This window comes from Narcine bancroftii, chromosome 6, assembly GCF_036971445.1.
Source record: "Narcine bancroftii isolate sNarBan1 chromosome 6, sNarBan1.hap1, whole genome shotgun sequence".
NCBI lineage: Eukaryota > Metazoa > Chordata > Chondrichthyes > Torpediniformes > Narcinidae > Narcine > Narcine bancroftii.
In genome coordinates this window covers 42,478,477-42,502,483 of record NC_091474.1, presented here as the reverse complement: position 1 = coordinate 42,502,483, position 24,007 = coordinate 42,478,477, and the positions used below count along the sequence as shown (strand labels likewise).

The following is a 24,007-nucleotide window of genomic DNA, read 5'->3' as shown; positions in this document are numbered from 1 at the left end:
ACCAAGTGAATTTGAAGTCAGTGTGGAAGCAAATAAAGATCATTGTTTGCCATTAACATGTCCAGGACTTGCTACTTTTTAAAACCTCCAAACTTGTTCTCACCATAACATGTACCTGCACAGACAGGCTCCTCAACTCTTCATCTGCTTCACTGATAACTACTTTGGTGTTGCCTCATGCAACCACGATGAGCTTGTCGACTTCAATTTTGTTGCCAATTTCCACTCCAACCTCAAATTCACTTGGTTCAACCAGATAGCATTAACATTAAATTCTCTGGTTTCTGTTGCCACCACCCCACCATCCCTTTTTCTCCTTTCTATAAGCTCTCTCTGTCTCTCTCCTTTTCCTTCTGCTTTCACAGACCCACCCTCTCCCTCAAACAATTCTCACCCTTCCTCTCCTGTGCTCCTATCCAATGTTCACCTTTTGTCTGTTGGTCTGTGCTCCTTCCCCTGCTCTTTCTTTCCTTCTCCCCAGCCTTTTAATCCAGGCACCTGCCGGCTTTTTACTCACATCTTGAAGAAGGACTCAGGCCCAAAACATTGATTATTTATCTTTACCTCCTATGGACGTTGCGAGACCTGCTGAGTTCTTCAAACATTTGTGTTTTTACTACAATCACAGCATCTGCAGACTTTCATAATTCACAATAAAGATTTTATGTCATTTTTATCTTTTTATGATCTGGGCTGTACCAAGGTGATAGCTGCACAGAGATCATTGGTTAGCTGCAGTTCATGGGATAAGGAGCTAGGCATTGCAATGTAGAAGTCACATGGACATAGAGAAGATCAATTGTCAGGATATCTAACATTCTTCACTGCTCTATACAGTACTGAATCCAAGGGCTGAGCTCAGAAGTGTGGAACTTGAAGCCCAAATAACTTTACACCAGTCTTGGCTGACAATTGAATTGCTTATTGCCACATGTACTGAGAAACTGGAAAACTTGTTTTGCGTGCTCTCCAGACAAGTCAACCCATACTTAAATACCACAGAAAGTGCAAAATAAAAGTGCAGAATATAATGTTATCGAAAGATTGACTAGTGAGAGGTTACTGCAGAATATAAACTGTCCTTGAAGCTGGTAGCTTGTGTTCTCAAATTCCTGCATCTTCCCCTCAATGTGAGACTGGGGTGGGACAGGATTTTTAATACATTGGATGCTTTCCCGAAAAACACGAGCTACGGTTTTTTGGATCTTATCATTGATCTTCATACTCGGGGAAAAGCATTGTCGCATAGCAGGGACAAATCTGGTGGAGGAAATTTGTTTATGGGTGTTTACTGAAAGGTCCAGTCTTTCATTTATTTCAGTGCCCAAGTCAATGATGTCTTGGAAATGAACCTCTAAGGGTGCACGTCTGCAGAAGTTGCCTGCACACTGCAGCACGATGGCTGAAGTTGACATGACCTTAATTTTTGAACAGAGTAGATAAAGGTAGAACAGTTTCCTAATTGTCCTGTAGATGAACTCCACCCTGGCAGGAAGTTTGTGAAAATGAGGTGCAATTCTGTAACAAGAAAGTTTGAGAAGGCAATTGGAGTGATAAGATAGATTTGCCTGATTCCCATCTGCATTGAGATTAACACTGTGCACAGTGGGCCAACTGGCCTGGATTCATGTAGCAGACATAAAATAAAGACAAGTTTCTGAGGGTAGTCAAGATTATGAATTAGTATAGTTAAAAGAGTTGAGGTATACAGATATTTCATACAATTATTAACTACATAATAACAGTAATGGTCAAGATATTTTAGACAGGGAGGAAAATATATAAATAAAGGAAAATCAGAAGCAGAATGAAGCAGTCTTCTTCAAGATATTTTAAGCAATAATCTAAAAGCAACAGATTGTGTTCTGGAGACTCAATAATGCCAGCGCACACTTTCCAAAGAATTTAGTAAACATGGAGATAAGGGAAAGGACAGGTCTGGTATGATATCTTCAAATATATAAAAACGCTAAGTCACTTAAGCTGATACTGTCAAAATAGGCTTAACTGAAACCAATGTCTGTACAGGATAACCAACACCACTCACGTGAACTCAAATAAGGAAGAGTCACAACAACAACACGGATAAGTGCATCAGATAACTGTTTGTGATTGGTTAATTAATATGATAATGATGGACTGAAAGCATCTTCCAGTTGCTTGAACCAGGGTATTTAATTTTGCATTTAGGATAAAATTGAACCTCTTTGAGGTAAATCCTTCATGCTTAAAATCTTGATTAGCTTAAAAATCCCAACAAGATGGATGCTCACTTTTTTTCTGACCAATCCATCACAAGAAAACTATCACATTTCCTACGAATTATATGCTTCTTTATTATTGTTTTGTGGTTATGGCAACTGTCATTTCTTTCTAAACTAATAAAACCGCTCTATTTCTTGACCATCTTCAGTGATCCTGAGCAAAAATTAAAATTCTGTAACAGGGTGATCCTTCAAGTAATTGCAATTGGATTTGTCCCTTTCCTGAAGTTGACTACAATTAATGTTTCTCTGAAGACCCCAGGCATGTTCTCGTCTCACCAGAGGCTCTCCACCTAGTTTTAGAACTTCAGCAAGGGATACCATCTGCTCAAAAGCTCAATGGGTTTCAGCTGGTACATGGCTTTTCCAATTTCTTAGGCTGGGATGGTGGTGAGACTGCACTGCACTGAATAGTGCACTGTGAAATGGAGTCGAGCACTCTGGTGTCAAAGACCCATTCTTCAAAATGCACTTGCCAACCAGTGCTCACTACCTTTGTGCTTGTGAAGCTCTACTTTTTTCCATCTCAGCTCAGTGGTTAGGCTATAAATGAGTTAACAGTGCTCAAGAATCCACACATCATGATTGAAAGTTGGATCTCCTGGTTTCTCTCCATCCATCTGCTTTTTTTTGGTCACAAACCTTGATGGACCTTGCAGTGCATGAGTATGTACAACATTTTTTACTCCGGAGGGATGATGGAGTTTCCAATCCAAGAAGGCCTTGGTTTTTGATTAGTTGGTTCCTGGATCAATTAGCCATTCTCATCATGCAGTTTTGATGTTGCCTGGTGGAGAATTGTGTCAGAATTCAGTTCAGATCCAGCACGAAGGATACTCTATGACTGCTTTTGATTGAGAATCATCAAATTGCCTGTGAGACACTGACCAGAAGAGCTTTCTTTCTGGGAACCTAGAGATCGCTGAGTTTTTTTTTGCTGTCATTGATAGGGGCCCATGTTAAAGGAAATAGCAAATTGGATCAGGTGATGTTTGGACCAGTGATCAGCAAATATCATGCACAGGCAATGCCAACTTCCTTGCCTTCTCTGGCTTTTAATTATTTAATTTATTTATATTAAAAAAAATACAATACACTAGAAGGCTCTTCCAGCCAATGAAATGTGTGCCACCCCTTCAACCCAATTAACCCATCAACCCAGCATGTTTTGGAAAGTGGGAAGAAACTGGTGTACCCAGAGAAAATCCACAAGGTCACAGAGAGGATGTGAGAATGTACAAACTTTTTACAGACAGCGCCAGATTTAAACCCAGGTCACTGTTGCTAACATGAAGTGCTAAATGCTACACTAAGTCCCCCACCCGCAAATTCCACGTTAACATTTGATCCACTTTAAAATTGAATAGATGGCAGTGCTTGAATCAAGTTTACTCCCATGGCCTAATACTAGTCTCTGTGGTCTAAAAGCCAAATAAGCAATCCAACTGTTTAGGGCCAATGAGGGGTCCTAATGATGATATTGTAGGGTGGAGTGCATCAGTTTACATTTAGAAATGGATGCTGAGTTTTTGTATGGTCTCACTGAGGGGCAGTTCAGAATTAAGAACTAAAGTTGAAGTCCAGGTAACAGCTTGAAAGTTGGAGGAGAACCCAATGAATGTCGATCTGACCATTGAAATAAATCCAGGCAAATCCACTCAAGTGGACATCAGTGCTGACGAACGAATTGGAATGGAATTGTATGTTCAACAATGACAAGGGATGAAGATAATCTAGGAGTTCAAACTTACATCAGTTTCTTTATGTTTGTGGCATGTGTCCCTACTTTTGGAAAAGTAGTAAGAAAATTACCTCCCCCTCTTCTGTGAAAATGGAATCGGCTTTCCGAGGATCAAAGTGCTTAATTAACAAATTCTTCAAATGGTTTTCCACAGTTTCCTGAACATGTGATGGTTCCACACCTAAAAAGGAAGATACAAAATTAGATATTTCAGACAAACAGTTCTGATGAAGGGTCTCTGACCCGAAACAGTAAATAGTTTTCTCTTTTCAGGTGTTGCCTGACCTGCTGGGTTTTTCCAGCACTTTCTGGTTTTTTAAAAAAAAAATACTTCGCTACCCAAACAGACACAGCTCAATACAGTCAAATGCAACCTTCAGGACAGAATTCAACTTGTGTGTCTATAGCAGCCATTCTCAATTTTTTTCTGACTATGGCTCCCTTAAGACTCTGCTCAAAGTTTATGGGCCCCCTTCCCAGTGAAGCAGTTAAGTTCAGTTGGTTTCTTCTTTACTTCTCTCCTACCGACTACAGAAAAAATTTTTTATGATTTCAGTCCGTGGCTCCCCTTAATGTGATGTGGCTCCCGTTGAGAATGATTGGTCTAAAGAGTTAGAAAGCAATTTAATTAAATCAAAACCAAACATTGTAGCCTCAGGATAGCTGGGGATGGGATACAATCTAACAAGCTTGACCAAATCTCAATGAAAAGGTATGATATCATTCTTATACCCTACAGTTACATCTTTCCCCAAAGGGGGTTAAACAAAGGTAAGCCCAGAGTTTCCATTTTGATTCAGTGATGTGGAAAATATGCAATGGTGATCATTAGGTGATACAATATGATTCAGTTAAATTTGCCCCCTCCCAGACATTTATTCGCCCAACGTTTTCACTATTCAGGCTTTTGCATGAAAACTGACTGGTTGGATGAGATGCATTAATCGGACCACCGGTCACATCTCAACCTAATGAAGCTCATGGAAAGAATCATACACAGAAGGGCTCTGCAGGCATTTTCTAATGAGGCTAACTGTTCTACAAGCACTTCCTAAATGGGCAGAACAGACTAATAATGACAACCGCATCAAACCAAATGGCTTCACAAAAAGCCTATTATTTAGAAGGGCACTCTGTTTTTAAAAAAAAATGAATTTCAGAAAATATTACTGATTAACTATGATCAAAATTGTAACCAGGAGGCAAAAGCAAAATGACAACATAGATTTAAAATTGGTTAAGGCAAAAAAAAAGTTAAGAATAGTAATGAATAGTTATTCAAAATTATCTCTCAAGGTTCAGTGAAAGGACATATATATTAACAACATTTTGGTACATAGGGGATAATTTCAGAACTTCCTTATGAATTAAAAATGCACATGTAGTCAAAAGTGACAGGATTTAATAAAATTAAGGTGTCACTAACTGAAATGGGCAGACATCTACATGGCAGGGAAGCAACATATTTTGTTCTCAGTAATTAATATAGCCAATATAAATTAAATGGCACAATTCTAAAGGGGTGCAGGAACAGAGCGAGAATACATAAAAATATATATTTGATTATTAAATACAAGTAGAAAAAGTTCTTATAAGAGCACAGGGATCCATGAATTTAGAAGTGGAAAAACAAAGAAGCAAGACAAAATCTATTTAGATGCAAGAATGGCGTTCAGATAAAGAATACATTTAGGCATTGGATCCAGTAACACAATTAAGTCAAAGAATAAATGACTTTACAACATCACAGCACAAATAATAATAGAAATTTGAATGAACTGACAGCAGATTGAACAGTGCTCAAAGGGAAAGATTAATTTATACTTCAGGTGTAGCCTTCAATAAAATTTCAGTCTATTACACATGAACAGGTCCAGTTAAGAAAATTATGTCAAATAAATAATGCCTTGGAGACCAGAAATTTAACCAGAAACTTAGCATTCAATTCTGAAGCTCTGATAAGGAAACATCTACGTTACAGTTGATGTACTAATAGGGGGAAGAATGACAAATACATTGAAACAGGGTGGGATGCTCTTTCACTACCATTCTTAAAAGGTAAACTGAGAGGGCTGTGCCCGCATCCGTATAAAAACATGATCGATAATGCTGTGACCATCTTGGCTAAGGCCAAAATACAATCAAAACATCAACTGAAAAGGGAGACCCAGTAAAAGAAACACAACTCCACAAGATTGGTGAGCTGTAATCAAAACAAAAATTCATTTTGAAATTTTTTAAAATAATTTTTTATTTTTCACACTGTGAACCATATTAATCAAAATATGTACAAACATTTCTCATTAAATATACAAAGTGGCATTTTCTCCCTTTTTTTCCCCCTTTCCCTCCCTCCCCTCTTCCCATGCCCCTACAAAACACATATTAAACATACAATACAATAAAACCATAAAACAATATAATCACACAAAGGAAAATAAACACGAAAAATGCATCATCTATTTGTTACATACTGAATCAAGTCGTTTTGTCTTCTTATCATTTTAGGGAATGGAGGTCCGAGGCAAGTCCTCTCTGTTATGTTCCATGTATGGCTCCCAAATTTGTTCAAACAATGTGATTTTATTTTTTAAATTATATGATATTTTTTCCAATGGAATACATTTATTCATTTCCATCTACCATTCCAGTATTCTCATGCTCGCTTCCATTTTCCAAGTTGACATTATACATGTTTTTGCTACAACTAAGGCTATCATAATAAATCTTTTTTGCGCTTCATCGAGTTTAAGGCCTAATTCTTTACTTCTTATATTACTTAGAAGAAAGATCTCTGGATTTTTTGGTATGTTGCTTTTTGTGATATTATTTAATATCTGATTTAGTTCTTCTCAAAACGTATTCACTTTCTTACATGCCCAAATTGCATGTATTGTTGTTCCCATTTCCTTCTTACAGCGCAAACATCTATCTGATAATGTTGGATCCCATTCTTTTAATTTTTGAGAAGTGATATATAACCTGTGTAACCAATTATATTGTATCATGCGTAACCTTGTGTTTATTGTATTCTTCATAGTTCCGGAACATAACTTTTCCCATGCTTCATTTTTTATCTTTATGTTTAAATCCTTTTCCCACTTTTGTTTAGGTTTATAGTTTATTTCATCATTTTACTTATCTTGCAGCTTAATAAATCTTTTAATTATCATTGTGTCTGTAATCATATTCAAAGCTGCTTTCTTCAGGTAATCTCAATCTGTTTCCCAATTTATCCTTTAAATAAGCTTTCAGTTGATGATAAGCAAACATTGTACCATGAGTTATTCCATATTTGTACTTCAACTGTTTAAATGTTAATAAATTATTTCCCATAAAACAATTTTCTATTCTTTTGATTCCTTTTATCTCCCAGTTCTTTTCTCTAAAGGAAAAGTTATCTATTGTAAAAGGGATTAGTGGATTTTGCATCAATAATAATTTTGGTATTTGATAATTCATTTTTTTCCTTTCTAAGTGGATCTTCTTCCATGTATTAAGTAAATGATGAAATCCTGGTGAGCTTTTATATTGCACCAACTTTTCATCCCACTTATAAAGTACATGTTCCAGTACCTTCTCCCCTATTTTATCTAGTTCTATCTTAGTCCAGTCTGGTTTTTCCCTTGTCTGGTAAAAATCTGATAAACACCTTAATTGTCCTGCTCTATAATAATTTCTAAAGTTTGATAACTGCAAACCACCTTGGTTATACCTCTCTGTTAATTTATCTAACACTACCCTCGGTTTCCTCCCTTTCCACAAGAATTTCCTTATTATTCTCTTTAGTTCATTAAAAAAAATTTCTGTTAAGGGAATTGGTAACGTTTGAAATAAGTATTGTATCCTTGGGAACACATTCATTTTAATGCAGTTTACCCTCCCCATCAACATTAGCAGTAATTCTTTCCAATGTTCTAAGTCTTCCTGCAATTTCTTTATTAGTGGCTGATAATTTAATTTGTACAAGTGTCTTAAATTATTATCTAACCTGATACCTAGGTATCGGATTGCTGTGCTTGCCATTTAAATGGTGATTCTTTTTTAAATTCTGTATAATCCACGTTACTCATTGGCATCACTTCACTTTTATTTGCATTGATCTTGTACCCCGATATTTTTCCATATTCCTTCAATTTCTTATGTAATTCTTTTATTGATATCTCTGGTTCTGTTAGGTATACTATGATGTCATCTACAAATAAGCTGATTTTATACTCCTTCTCCTTTATTTTCCTGTCTATTTGACCTACTTAATTTAAATTGATTCAATACATATCCATTTACTGCTACCTTTGCCAACGGTCCATAATACAATGCTTTAATTCAATTTATATATTTTTCTGGTAGATTGAACTTCTGTAACACTTTAAAAGTAGTTCCACTCTACTCTGTCAAAGGCTTTTTCTGCATCTAAAGCAACAGCCACTGTTGGTTTCTTATTTCCTTGAACTGCATGAATCAGATTAATAAGTTTACAGACATTATTCACTGTTCGTCTTTTCTTAATAAATCCAGCATGATCATGCTTTACTATTTTTGGTAGACAATTGGCCAATCTGTTTGCTAATAATTTTGCTATTATTTTATAATCTGAGTTAAGTAGAGATATTGGTCTATATGATGCTAGTGTTAATGGATCCTTCCCCGTCTTTGGTATTACTGTAATTATTGCTGTCTTACATGAATCTGGCAAGTTTTGTGTTTCTTCTACCTGGTTCATTACTTCCAGGAGAGGAGGAATTAATAACTCTTTAAATGTTTTATAAAATTCTATTGGAAATCCATCCTCTCCTGGTGTTTTATTGTTCGGCCGCTTTTTAAATATATCCTGTACTTCCTCTATTTCAAATGGTTTTATTAGTTTATTTTGTTCCTCTTGCAATTTCGGCAGTTCAATTTTAGCTAAAAATTAGTCTACTTTATCATCTTTCCCCTCGTTCTCAGTTTGGTATAATTATTCATAAAATTTCTTAAAGTTTTCATTAATCTCTGTTGGGTTATATGTAATTTGTTTGTCCTTTATCCTTCATGCCAATACAGTTCTTTTAGCTTGTTCGGTTTTAAGTTGCAAGGCTAATATTTTGTGTTTTTTCTCCCAGTTCGTAATACTTTTGCTTTGTTTTCATTATGTTCTTCTCCACCTTATACATTTGTAATGTTTCGTATTTTATTTTTTTGTCCGCCAATTCTCTCTTTTTCGTTATATCATCCTTTTTACAAGTTCCTTTTCTGTACTTACTATCTTCCTTTCCAACTGCTCTATTTCCCAATTGTAATCCTTTTTCATCTTAGTTACATAACTTATTATCTCTCCTCTAATGAAGGCTTTCATTGTATCCCATAATATAAATTTGTCTTTCACTGATTCTGTTTATTTCAAAATATGATTTAATTTGGCATTCAATAAATTCTCTAAATTCCTGCCTTTTAAGTAGCATGGAGTTTAACCTCCATCTATAGGTTCTTGGCGGGATGTCCTCCAGTTCTATTGCTAATAACAGGGGTGAGTGATCAGATAGCAATCTAGCTTTATATTCAGTTTTTATAACTCTCCCGACAACAAAAACATATCAATCCTTGAGTTTGTTTGTGCCTACTCGAATAATATGAATATTCCTTCTCCCTTGGGTGTTGCCTCCTCCATATATCCATAAGTTTCATTTCCTGCATTGCTTTAACCATAAATTTGGCTACTTTATTCTTTTTGCTTGTCTTTTGTCCAGTTTTATCCAACATTGGATCCAAATTAAGGTTAAAATCCCCTCCTATCAATATATTTTCTTGTGTGTCTGCTATCTTCAGAAAAATATCCTGCATAAACTTTTGATCCTCCTCGTTAGGCGCATATATATTGAGCAAATTCCAAAATTCTGAGTATATCTGACACTTTATCATTACATACCTCCCTGCTGGATCTATTATTTCCTCCTCTATTTTGATTGGTACATTTTTGTTAACTAATATGGCTGCACCTCTAGCTTTTGAATTATATGATGCTGCCGTTACATGTCCTACCCAGTCTCTCTTTCATTTGTTATGTTCCACTTCAGTTAGATGTGTTTCCTGCACAAATGCTATATCTATTTTTCCCTTCTTCAATAAATTTAGTAGCCTCTTCCTTTTAATTTGGTTAACATTAAAAGGAACATTCCATTAATGTTTATAGTTGTATAGTTCAACGTGGCCATCTTATATCTTGCTTACACCTCTTTTCCACCTCTTTGCCACATCCATCCCCCTTTTTCCCCATTTTCATCTCTTAAGTTTTCCCTTATTAAACTCAATGTATGACAACACATTTAAAACATAAAATACCCCAACAGTTCCCACACCCAATAATACCTTAACCCCAAATGCTCCCCCCCCCCTCTCTGAGTTGCCCCTTATCCCTTGCCGGGCAACCACAACTCCCCTTTCCATTTGGACTGCGATCTTGCTCACAAGCGTCAACTGATCTTAGTGACTGTAATTCCCTCTCCCCACAGCCCCCCCAGAAAACACTTTTTAAAAAAAATATACACACACAAAGCTCTCTTTTTTCTCCCCTTACTTCCTTCCTTCCCTTCTCTTTTCCCTCTTTAGTTCTTTACATATACATTGTTTTTAACATCTTTATATATATACTTCATCGCCGTTCTTCATTCTTGTTACATCTCTTCATCTATCCTGCAAATGTTCTGCGAATTCTTGTGCTTCCTCCAGACCTGAGAACAGTCTGTTTTGCTCCCCGGGTATAAATATTTTAAGCACGGCTGGATGTCTTAACATGAATTTGTAACCTTTTTTCCATAAAATTGTTTTCGCTGTATTAAACTCCCTCCCCCTCTTTAGGAGTTCAAAACTTATGACTGGGTAAAAAAATATTTTTTGACCCTTGTATTCCAATGGCTTATTATCTTCTCTAACTTTATTTCTTGCCCATTCCAGTATATTTTCTCTTGTCATATATCTCAAAAATTTTACTAAGATGGATCTTGGTTTTTGATGTGTCTGCGGTTTCAGAGCTAGTGCTCTGTGTGCCCTTTCTATTTCTTCCTGCATTTCTGTCGTTCCCAGAACCTTCGGGATCCATCCTTTCATAAATTCCTTCATGTCTGTGTCTTCTTCACCCTCCTTCAGGCCCACTATTTTTATGTTGTTTCGCCTGCTATAATTTTCCAACATATCAATTTTCTGAGATAACAACTCTTGTGTCTCTTTAAATTTTTGTCACTTACTTCCAATTTTTCTCTTAAGTCATTTACTTCCATTTCTACAGCTGTTTCCCGCATTTCCACATTCTCTACTCTTTTCCCTATTTCTGTCGTGACCTGCTCTAAACTTTGCATTTTATCTTCTGCTCTTTTCATTTTCCTTTTAATTGCACTAAATTCTAATGACAACCATTCTTTTAATGATCTCATTTGTTCTTCAAAAAAAGTTTTATCTATATTCTGTCCATCAGAAATAGAAATACCTTCTATTTCTCTGGGAAGATCTTGGTCTTCTTCTTCCTCTTCTTCTGTGTCTGTACCTGTGTTTGTATCTTCTTCTTCTCTTCTTTGCGTCTGTCTCTTCTGTTTTTCCTGATGAGCTGCTTATATCTCTTTGTCAGGCCTCCTCTTGCTGGGCCTCTTGCTGTTGGTCCTCCCCTCCTCGGCTGCCCGTTTGTCAGGCCTCCTGTCATTGATCCTCTTGTCGGTCACCCCTCTTTCTTTTTCCCTTGTCTGTTTCCTCGCTCCCTCCTCTGCTGCCTACCTCGTCCTCCAGCTGAGCACCCTGGTGTCGGGCATCCCTCAGCTGTTCGCGCTGTGGCTGCCCACTCCTCTGCTGAGCTCCCTCCCGTCAGTGTCCTCTTTTACCTTTGATTGTGTGTGCGCAGTTGCGCACTTTTGTTTGGCTCCGAGGACCATTTTTGAAGTCCATCGATCGGGAGGTTGGAACTCCGCAGGGCAGGCACTAACCTCGGAGATCGGGCGCTCCTCGCCACCACAGCTCCCTGTTCCTTTGTGCAGGTAAGGCCTTCTTTCTTCTCCGGCGACTTTTCCACTTTTTTTCGGTTGTTTTTACCTTTTCCTTCTTGGGTGCCATTTTCTTTCTCTTCTCTGTAACTTTATCTTCTATTTCTTATATTTTATTTTTGTTGTGCTTTGTCTTTTCTTAACTTTTTTCCTATTTTTCTGGAGAGGGCTGGTTTTCCTGACCAGCCACTACTCCATCACATGACTCCTCACCATTTTGAAATTTTGAGATGATCCCATTTAACCAGTGCTAACCAAAGATTACCTGTCTGAATGAGCCACTCTGCCAGCAGATTTACAGTCTGTGCTACTGCTGTGTAATTCTCAGACAGCATCTGGATCACATGCTCTGGAGAGCCTCCTGCCTGGAAATACCTACAAGAGGGAAACAAACACAATCTGAATAAATCACTTTCTTAGCATACATACAGCTACTTTCTCATCAGCTCAGGCCATCAAGCCAACCCTCCACCGACTCCATCCACATTTCCCACATGATAAAAGACTCATCCCATCCCAGTCATTCTCCAGTTCTAGTTGATTTTCACGTGTTCTGAGGCACAATGAGTTTGTTTTATGTGCAGTCTAGTTGGTCAACTCACATCCAGGACAGCAATAAAAGCACACCAGAGTGCAGTTAGAGAGAGAGAGATCAGTTAGAACATAGCAAAGGCAGTATTATTTCACTGATGTGAGGTTCATCAAGGAGTCTGATAATGGCACGAAAGAAACTGACCTTGATACTTGTGAATTTTCTTCCCAAAGGGAAAATAAGTGTGGCCAGTGTGGGATGAGCCTTCTGATATGTTGACTGCTTTTCTGAGGAGCAACGAGTGTAGATGGAATGAAAGGAGGAGAGGGGGATTTGGGTGATGGCCTCAAGTACATTTGCAGCTCTCTGCAGTTTCTTGTTGTCTTGTGCACAGCAATTCCTGTATCAGCATGCATCCTGATAGGATACCTTTGATAATGCATCTATACAAGTTGTTGAGGGATGCAGGTGACAAGCTCCATTTCCTCCCAGTTCTGAGGAAGGAGAGGTGCTGATGAACTTTCTTGGCCATTGAATCAGCATTGTTAGACCAGAACTGGTTGCTGGAGATGTTTAAAGCAGAACACCATCTCTTAGTCTGTTCCATTGATGCAAACTGGATAGTGAGCTCTACCCCTCTTCGAGTATAGCACCCTTGCCATACTGTTGTCCTGACACCAAGCTGCAGGCTCTCTATCTCCCGTTTATATACCAGCTTGCTATTGTTTGAGATTTTTCGTATGATGGTCTTCTCCCCTCTCCAACTGGGCAGAAGATACAAGAGTTGGAAAACAAATTTTACGAGATTAAAAAAACACGTATTTCCTGTTGCTGACAGATTACTAAAACAAACTTACCACCTGTAAAAGATCCCTTAATCTCACAAACCTTCCCCATGTGGCTCTTGCACTGATTTAACTGTACTTTCTCTGTTACATGAGATTCTGCAGTTCTACTTTACTCTGCCTGCTGTATGGGTAGACTTGCCTGGCTAGCAGGCAAAATAAACCTTTTCACAGTAAAATAATAAACAATTCAAATCAATAAAAAAGCTAATTCTAAATAGTTCAGGTTAAGATAGTATTAAACCCCACACGGACTAGAATCATCAGTCTCTATCCATTTGGCCTTGATTTGTTCCATATCATATCCCACAAGGGGGAGATCATAGAATTAATTGAGAGAAGCATAGAGAGCTCCAGTCAATGCTGTGCAGGTACATTCTGATAAGCCACGGATATGTCATGCTCAGACATCATCTTATCACATATTCTACACAGCCGAAGGTTCAATCATCATATCCCCTGTGGCCTAGGCTCGATCATATCCCACTTTCTCTTTGATATAGTACACAGTCCACATTTAATTTTAGAGTCTAAGCTCAGCTCTAGAGGTTAGAATCTGTACTGAAGGCAAAGAAGCTCTGAAAATCAGTGATGTGACTTTTCTGCACGTTGCGATGTTTGTTTAAACGATGCCTGAAAATAAGTCCAGAAGATGTGTGTTATATTAAAAGCAGCATTAAAGCAAAGGGCACAATACTTTTCTCAGGATCAACTGTCTTGATATCTGTGTATCAGGAATAGCACTGCAGAATCAAAACTCAAAAACCAAGACAACTCACAATGTGAGCCTACCCAACAGTTCTCAAAAATCATTAGCTCATCCAAAAATATTTTTACTAAACAGGAGAGGTTTTCAGGAACTGGAATGTGAGCTGTTAATTTGACATTTTTTTTCATTTCCAGAATGAGATTTTATTGAATGTCAGGATTGGAATTCCTGCATAGATAGAATAGCTGAAGCTTTAGTGCCACACTGTGGTCACAATTACATCCTGCAAATTCATAGAATTTCCAGGAAGCCATCATAAGGTCAGCAAGCTGAGAGAAATTAGGGGAAAACAGACAAGTTAAATGGGACAAAAATAAAGGTCCAGATTCCATGACTAAAAACAAACTGTTGGAGGTGCCCAACGGGTCAGGCAGTATCTAGTGAAGGGAAATGGACAGTCGATACATCAGGTCAAGACTTTTCATCCAGATGATGAGTTTATTGTCATATGCAATGTACGTAAGCACCAAAAGTCCTACTTGTTGCAGCTTAACAGGTACTGTACTTGGTAATGAAAAAACACCTACAATAGTATTAATAGTACACATTAAAGTAAAAAGGGATAAATACAAAAGATAATAAATATTTACAATTACAGAGGTATAAGAAATAAAGTCCCATTTAATTAGTGTAGTCAGATCTTCTGTGGTGTCAGAGTAGTTAATGATCAAGATAGTTAGGGAGTTTGAAAAGCCTGATAGCGGTTGGTGAAAAAAAGTTCTTGAACATGGAGGTGCTGGCCTTCAGGCTTCTGTTCCTTCTTCCCAGTGAGAAGAGGCTTCAACTGAGGTCCTTCATCATGTCGGCTTCCTTCTTGAAGTAGTGCCTCACACAGATGTCTTCAATGGATAGGAGGATAGAACCTGTGTTAGACCTGGCTATGTTTGCTACCTTCTGCAATCTTTGGCATTCCTGGGCACTCGAATGACCATACCAGCCATGTTGAAACCAGTCAGTATGCCTTTCACAATACACCTGTAGATGTTTGATAGAGTATTCATCATACCAAATCTCCTTAAGCATCTTAAAAGTAGAGGTGTTTGTGTGTCTTCTTCATGGTTGCCTCGATGTGCTGGCTCCAGGAGAGGTCCTGTGATATATCGACAGGTGTGTGGTCATTCAGCCTTCCCTTCCTAAAATCTACAATCAGCTCCTTGGTCTTGGTGATATTGAGAGCAAGATTGTTGTTTTGGCACAAAACAACCAGATTATCACTCTCCATCCTGTATTCTAATTGTTTCCCATTATTAAGCCAACAATGGTAGTTTAGTCAGTGAATTTATAGATTGCGTTGGAGCCAAACCTGGAGCAGTAATGGAATAGACCAGGAACTAATAAGCATGCAGCCTTGAGGTGCATGTGGAACTACTGAACCACATTGATTAGGGTCAACCAATGGGTAAGTTGTGGATCCAGTTGCAGAGAGAGGGAAAGAGTGCTAGATCCTTTAGTTTGATCATGTTTGACTGGTATGATAGTGTTCAACAGCCAATGAACAGCTGATGTAGGTATTTTTATGGTCTAGGTCAGGGGTGTCAAACTCAAATTCACGGAGAGCCAAAATTAAAAACTTGGACTAAGTCGAGGGCCGAACTAAATATTTATTGAAAATTTTCAACAACATCTGCATGCTTTCTCTTCTTTCAATATATGTAATGTTAAACTTTAGGATATAACTTTAGGAGGAGGAGTAGGTAGCTCAAGTTCACCCTTTGCTTGACCTGAGGGAAACATATTTGGTCCCTGTGGAGATGTAGTCAGCATTCACAGGCTGTGTCCATTTTGGCCTGCATCAGGACTCAGCATTTCCTGCTCACTCCTCAGGCTCTAGGCCTCTATTCACCCTCGACCCACCATCCCTCTCCCTGACCAATCCTTTACCCAACCTCTACTCACCCCTCACTCCACTTGCTCTGCCTCTACCCACCCCATCCTATACACGCCCCTCTACTGCCTCTCCCCTCAACCTGTTCCTCCCTCTACCCGTCTCTCACCCTCTAATCACCCCTCCCCTACTCGCCTGCCCCTCCCCTTTTACCTCTTCCCTATCCACCCCTCCTTCTACTCATCCCTCCCTCTAACTGCCCCTCGCACCACCATAACTTCCCCTGCCCATTACTCCTCACCTACACCCTCTGCCCACCCCTGCTTACCCACCCACTCAGGCCCAGCGCGCTGCCGATCAGCCTTTGCGGACAGCCACCATCTCTCTCTTCACGTGCAGGGCCGAACCAGCCGTCCCTGGGGTCCGCGCGGGTGCAAGCGCTGAAGGCCGTGGCGACCGGGAGAAGTGCGCTCGCGCTGTGGAAGGGCCGTCCGGTGCCAGTCGCGCGGGGCTCGCGCTGCCCGGGGGCCGTGCGCAGCCTGCCATGCCCGTCGCGCCGACAGGAAATCACAGGCGCTCGCCCATCCGCCGCACCGCTCGACAGGTGGGAGAAGTGACTGGTTGTGCGGGGAGCCTTCCAACTGGCTTGCCGGCTGATGACATCGACAGACTTCTCATGTTACAATTTCTCGTGTTACAATGGGGAAGGATGTGCAATGAAGGGGGAGGATGGTGGGGGTGACATTACCAAAAAACAGCATCGGCTCTCGCTGCAGGGCGGGCCACCTCTAATACATTTTTGAAATGATCTTGCGGGCCAAATATAATTATATCGCGGGCCAAATTTGGCCCACGGGCCAGAGTTTGACATGTGTGGTCTAGGTGATCTAATGTGGAGTGCAGGGCCAACAAGATGGCACCTGCCATTGACCTCTTGCAATGATAGGCAAATTGAAGTGGATACAGTTCTCTCTGAGATAGGAGTTGATCTGCTCCATAACTGAACCTCCCAAAGCACTTCATCACAGTAGATGTAAGGGTTACAGGCCAATAGTCACTGAGGCAGATCACCGGTATAATGAGTGTCCCTTTGTTAAGCAGGTGGTACCTCAAACCACAGAAGCAAGAGAATGAAAATATCTGCAAAGACTTATCATGCCAGTTGGTTTGCTCATTTAAGGACTTGTGATGTCATGTATATACTCTGACAATAAATCTGAACTCTGCCAGGCACACCTTCTAGGATGGATACTTTTCAACGTTCACCCCTTTTAAGGTTCTTCCCACATCAACCTCAGAAACTAGATCCTCAAGGATGGACCACAGTCTTCAAGGGCTAGGCCAGAGTTTAAGTTCCTCCTGTTGACATGTTCAGAATGCAGAAAATGCATTGGAATTCTCATAAGGACACAAGTTGTGCATTCTACACGGAGGAGGTACATTGTCATGGCTCTACTTATTAGATTGCCTTTTAAGAATATATTTAAAATACAACTGGGCTGCACAATGCTACTACAGTGCCAGTGATTTATGTTTGAATCCAGTGCTGTCTGTAAGGAGTTTGTTCATTTTCCCCACATCTGCAATGGTTTTCCTGGGTGCTCCAATTTCCTTCCAACCTTCATAATGTAGGGGGGTTGTTGGTGGATTGGTTTTCTGTGGCCGGCATAGGCTTGTGGATCAGAAGGGCCCCTGGATCAGAAGGGCCCGATATTGTGCTATAGATCTCATTTTTATTTAAATTTATTAACTGCTAGTATACTACTTAGTGGTTTAACTATCTTGAACAAAATTGGTAAATCTACCAACTCTTGTTTGAACTAACTGGAGCTTTTCCAATATTCCTTTAGCAAAAGGAGTGCATCCTGTGCTCTTTGTACATGCCAAGACTCTTTCGAGACTCTTGCATCCCTTTCAAACTCACCAAAACTGTTTCCCACCCTCCATTCAAACTCAGAGATTCTCCTCTGCTCCTTTTACATCACCCAGTGCTCTGACTCCCACTGGGACTATTTCTGGCTTTTACCCACCCAGCTGGAGTTCTGATTTATCCAAAATTGCACAGTGTAACACAGAGTGCGACTTCACTGGTCAGACAGATCAATGGTCGAAAGTCACTTCCTACCCACGTCCATGAATATCAGATCCACCCACAGATGATACCACCCAATTGGTCATCCTTCTCACCAGAAGCATAAAAAGCAGCACATGTGCTTGAGTCTTTCATTTTGTTACCCCAAGCCCGCTTCTGGTTGTGATTCGTGGGCAACAGTAGAGGACCAGTTGTGAGGTGTGGAGGTTCATTCTTGTGTATATCATCATGGTACATCCGGTTGTACCTTTGAATCTGGAGCTAGACAACTCCTTTAATCTGTGTATCATGCCTGTACATCAGGAAGGGGTGGCAGGTATTGGTTGTTTTAAGTTTTAAGTTCAGATACCTTTATAGCTCAGTTAACTCGGGTAACCTGCATGAGAGCAAGATCGGTTTGTGTGTGGACGTACTGTCACATGTTTAATATTTGTTTCCCATACATGAATGAATTCTGTGTTTTTACTACTAAGACATGTCCAGAGTTGTAATTCCTTGAACCCTATGGATCACCACAGAACCCATACCCTCACCACCACAAATCCCACTTACCTTTTCAATGTGTTGAAGATGGGTGGTTCCATGATGTAATCTCGACTGGAGAACTTCTGCAGACATTCCTGCTGCACCTCAGCATCATCTTCGCCATCTCCATCGTCTTCATCGTGCTGAGTGTACACATTAAATTATTAGTCCCACCAGTAATAGGCATCCTTTGTACTTTTACTCTATCTTTTCCTCTTCTGAGTTTTCCCTGCCCCTCTCATAAACATGTTGACAAATTTCAAACTGAAAGCTTCAAGATCCAAATGAGAGGTATCTTCCTTCATTCTGAAGATCAACGGCACAGCAACCAAGTTAATGCTAACCATCAAACACCCATTCACATTACTAATCTCATTTATTCTCACTAGAGGCTCCGACAGCTCAGTGTAGGAACACTGGTCTTGTAAATCAGGGGTTGTGAGTTTGTTCCTAACGGGGCTTCATTTTTGTGAGGGACACTTGACAAAGTGGTGACTCTGTTTTCCCTACAGTAGACAAATTAAACAACTTCAGGTTTGTTACATTTTAAATGTAGTGTTACCTGACAATAATGGAACCTTTATCTTTTTTACCTTTACATTCCCATCAACTCTCCCAATATCCAGCACTCACCCAAACACCAAAGCCAATTTACAGTGGGCAATTCACCTATTAACTTGTATGCCTTTGACTTTCATCAGAATGTTACTGGGACAGGAGGGCTCAAATTATAGGGAGAGGTTGGATAGGCTGGGACTTTATTCCCTAGAGCATCAGAGGCTGATGAGTGATGTAATGGAGGTGTCCAAATTAATGATGGGCATGGATAAACAAAATCTTCACAGTCCTTTTCCCCAGGTTAGACAATTCTAAAATAAAGGGGAGAACTTTAATTCAGAGGCTATCCCTTTATCACCTCAGCTTTTTTCCCCTTTCTTCCTCCGACTTTGATCCCCTTGCCTGTGGGCCTATGCTCCTCCCCCTTCCACTTCCCTCATTATTTTATTAACGTGCCTGCCTGCTCTTTGCTCACATCTTGATGTCAGGCTCAGGCCCAAATCATTGGTTATATATCTTTATCTTCGCTGCATAAAGAGCGCTGTGTGTCTTGCCGAGTTTCTCCATCATTTTTGTGTAATCGAGAATAGATGGCTTGGGTTAAAGGTAAAAGGGGAAAGATTTAAGAGGAACATGAGGGGAAATGTTTTCCTCAGAGTGGTCCATATCGGAGATGAAGAACTGCCAGAGGAAACATTAAAGTGGGCATAATTCTAACATTCAAAAGACATTTGGAACAGACACATGGAGAGGAAGGGCTCAGAAGGATTATAGACCACATTCAGGCAAATGGGACTAGCCATTTCCAACTTTGCAGGCACGGACAAGCTAGGCCAAAGGGCTGTCTGGGCTAAAAGCTCACAGGGAGAATGTGCACAAACCAAGAAAACACCTGCAAGGGTGCAGTCTGCATGCTTTATGCACTATTATTACCACCCAACAGCATATGTAGAGTCCCTGCAAATGGGCAGATACGAGCAGGAATTCACTGGGAGTAGATCAGTTCCTACAGCATAATCCTAGGATGGGTAGAATTCACATCAGTTTTTAAAGAGTGCAACAATATTTGCCTGGGTCAATATTTGCAGGGTCAATGTGAAACAGTTTAGAGTGATCTACATTTTCCTGGAAATGTTCAGATTAGAAGGAACTTTTTCCAACGTGGGTCAGTATTTCAGAACCATAGAGCGTCAGTTTCTTATACAAGATTATTGACTTGAGGCATTAATTCTATTCAACACCTATTGTACTCAGCTCAATCACTGTGTTTTTAATTTCATTCCATATTTTGCTTTTCTAAAATAGAAAAGATTCCCAGGAGTGTTCCATCTGCCATATTTAGATATATCCTCACTGCCTCTCAAAGTGAATCACTGTCACAAAATGATTCCCAGGTTTCTACCAGCATTTACAAAGATCTCTGGGACAAATATTTGCAGAAGTATCCTGGGAAAACAATTTTCAATCAGCAGGATCTCCAGAGGAGTGAAATCGTAACTTCTGATGCAGTGTCAGTTGTTGTTTGGTTTCTTCCTGCAGTAAAAGTCTCCTCATTATTAATGAGGAGGTCAATTTTAGTATAATCCGCAGACTTCTTTAACATACCCCAACTAATTGGGTCTTACGTCATTGAATACACTATGAAAAGCTAAGGGGCTGGTTACCAAACATTGTGGAACCCCACTAGCACTAAATACACCTGCCAACCATTATCCTCTGCTACCTATCACTAAGTCAGTTTTGGACCCAATTTCTTTCTGTCTTTTGGGCCCCAAAGATTTTACTTTTGTGACTGGTCAACGATGCAGGACTTGAGAGTCCTTGCTGAAATCCATACATTTTACACTAAACCCATCAACTTTCACTGTCACCTCCTTGTGCTGAGTATTGGTGAGGTTCCACCTGAAATAGAGTGCACAGTTTTGGTCCAAGTTCTTAAGAAAATCCTGGGTGGAATGGTTATCCTGTGACAAATAAAATATTTTCTTTGGAGTTTAAAAGAATGTGGATGATTGATTTTATTGAAACGTGCAGATCCAGAGAGACGATGACAGGGCAGGCATTCAGATATTTCCACTGGGGGAGGGAAGAATCTCAAACATGGGGACATAATTACAGTAAGCTGCCATTTACTGAGTTATATAGGTATTTCTTCTCAGAGAGGAAGGCCAACCTCTGCAGTTCTCTAACATCAAAACTTATGGGGGTTGTAGGTCATTTGGGAGTAATTGGGCAAGCACGGGTTTGTGGGCCGAAAGGGTCACATGCATGTCTATATTTTTTAAAAATCATTAGTTGTGGAGACAAAAACCACTGGAGGTATTCAAAGAGGAGGCAGATATCTTTTTAAAGCATATCAAATGAGCTATGGAGTACTGATTTTCTCAGGAGGAGACGAGTTCCAGGGAAGGGAATAGTTCAACTACAAACATATGGCAGGGCAGGTTGAGTGGCCTGGTGACTGGCACTTGCTCCTACCTTCAGCAATACACAAAATTGCTGGAGAAACTCAGCAGGACACTCAGCAGGCACTGGAAGTAAAAGACACTCAATAGGCACTTTCAAGTGTATTCTCCACCAAGAATGCGTCTGCAGAAGCGGACCTGTGAAATTGCCATTCAGGTGGCAGAGCTAAAAGCACAGCGCTGGCCACTTGAAAGGGACAGCTGCACGGGAGGCACCTCGGAGCGCACTCCAGCTCCTGTCCCTTCAGGATGTCAGGGTTGGGGCGGCCGGCTGCCCCAGCGCTGACAGCCCATGCCGGGGGGTGTGGGAAGCGGGGAGGGGGGCTGTCAGGTGCTCGCCAGCTGATTGTCACCCCCTTAGCAGCTGCTTTCAGACAGCTGCATTTAGGTGCCTGGAGGGACCTGAGTGCTCCATCGATTATCCCTCCCGGAGGAGGGTTACCAAGTGCGCCTCGCAGGCGCCTTCCAGTGGCCTCCCGACAGCTGCATGGAGGTTAAATATGTAGCTTTACATCAGGGTATTTTGGCCACCTGAAAGTGCCTAATGTTTTGGGCTATGGTCCGATCTTCTTGTAATTTTGCACAATTTAATCCAGTTAATTGATAAGGCCCTCCTTATCATAGCCACGTTGATTGTTAAGCCTGTAGCTTCTGGAAAGGTGTCAGTCAAGGATCTGTGAAACTGACCAGTATTGCTGAGAAGGGGTAAAACCTTGGATTCTGTTGACACTGTGAATAAGTGGGGAGAAAAAAACAAACACACAAATGCTGGAGAAACTCTGCAGGTCAAACAGTGCCTCTATGTAGCAAAGGTAAAGATCCCCCACACCTTGAGGAAAGGCTCCAGCCCGAAACGTGGGTGGATGTACCTTCACCTTTGCTACTGTTCGACCTGCTGAGTTTTTCCAGCATTTGTGTGTGCTTTTCAGTATTGCTGGGAAAGGGTGGGGGGGGGGGGTGTCACCTCAGGGTGCTCTGGCAACGCAATGAGGTGGGCGGGGTGAAAACATTAGGAGGGACGTCCATTAATCTGGGGGGGGGGGAAGTGAGAGAGAGAGAGAGACACACACACGCACGCACGCACGCACGGTCCTGATCAGGTGGTCGACCTAGAGCCGGGGATCTGCGAATGAACGCGCAGCTGCAGAAAGAGGACCGCCCTCCCCCAATGACGTTGCCGATGGACGGGCGAATTCGCGCGCGCTCTCCCCCGCAGCCGCTCGCCGCCTCCGGCTCTTGTTGGTTTGCTCCCTTTTCTCGAGCCCTCACCATGGAGCCATCCTGCTCTTCCCAGTCCGCCGCGGTGCCGAAGTACTCGTCGCTCGTGCCCTTGCCCCGGAGGCCAGTGCCACTCCGGCCACTGCTTTCGCCCAGGCCGCTCATGAATGGCGGTACAAACAAAACCGCCGCCGACAACAATGGGGCCGTCGCTGGAGGAGGAGCTGCTCTCCGAACACCGCGCCACCTAGGGTACGGGAGTAGCAAGGACAACTACTGCAGGATCAGATCTCACCCTTCCCAGCAACTTTGACCATTTACAAACAAACCATCACCTTCTACTCCAGTGGTTTCAAACTTTTTCTTCCCATCACTTTTAAGTAATCCCTATGCCATAGGTGCTCTGTGATCAGTAAGGCATTGCTTAAAGTGGTATGCGAGGGAAGGTTGAGAATCACTGCTCAAGACCCAATTGTTACTGAAATATTTTGCTTGAGAAAAATTGTCATTGGCCAATTTCCTTACGAGTTATGAAACCGTGCACATAACGAGTCAATTAGATTAAAATGGTGGTTTCAACCTTTTTTCTTTCCATTAGAATACCACCTGAAGTAATTCCTTACTCATCAGAGCACCAACCCATGGCCTAGATGGTAACGTGAGTGGAAAAAAAAGTTTGGAAACCACTGCTCTAACCCGACCCAACTGTTAGCTAACCATTTCCACTCACCTGCTGAGTTCCTACAGCAATCCTTTGCAGAAGATTTCAGCCTTTGTGTTTCTCTAACCAAAGTGTGAGCTAATTCTTCAATGTTGCCTCTCTCGAAAAATCAATTCATCTCATTCTTTTTCCACCTGGAACCCCCTCAGGAACCCAGGAAAAGCATATTAATCAGGGACGTGATTATAAGTTGTAGGAGCAGAATTGGGCCATTCGCCCCATTGAGTCTGCATTGCCTTTCGATCATGCTTGATTTCATGCAGCCATGATCAAATTGCAGAACAAATTGTTGAAGCGACGAGTCACTGGACCCCATGCTTGGGACTTAAAAGAAGAATTCTTAAATTATCTTTTCAGCAGGATGTTTCACACAAATTTCAATTTTGACAGCAATCATAAATTTTTATTTAAAAAAATTGGGAATTATTCCCAAAAGGATCTTAAAGAGG

At 40.7% G+C, this 24,007-nt stretch overlaps 1 protein-coding gene across 1 annotated transcript in view; it reads right to left on the bottom strand.

The window, feature by feature from the left end:
* The window catches only part of nelfcd (negative elongation factor complex member C/D), an 81,145-nt gene extending 58,079 nt beyond the window's left edge, over positions 1–23,066 (bottom strand). The window contains exons 1-4 of the mRNA XM_069884816.1: positions 22,889–23,066; positions 18,624–18,739; positions 12,274–12,383; positions 4,077–4,186 (exon numbers count right to left, since the gene is read on the bottom strand). Coding sequence (XP_069740917.1) covers positions 4,077–4,186; positions 12,274–12,383; positions 18,624–18,739; positions 22,889–23,002 — 450 coding nt within the window. The 5' untranslated portion in view covers positions 23,003–23,066. The remainder of the gene's footprint in view (positions 1–4,076; positions 4,187–12,273; positions 12,384–18,623; positions 18,740–22,888) is intronic.
* Positions 23,067–24,007: the final 941 nt, after the last annotated feature.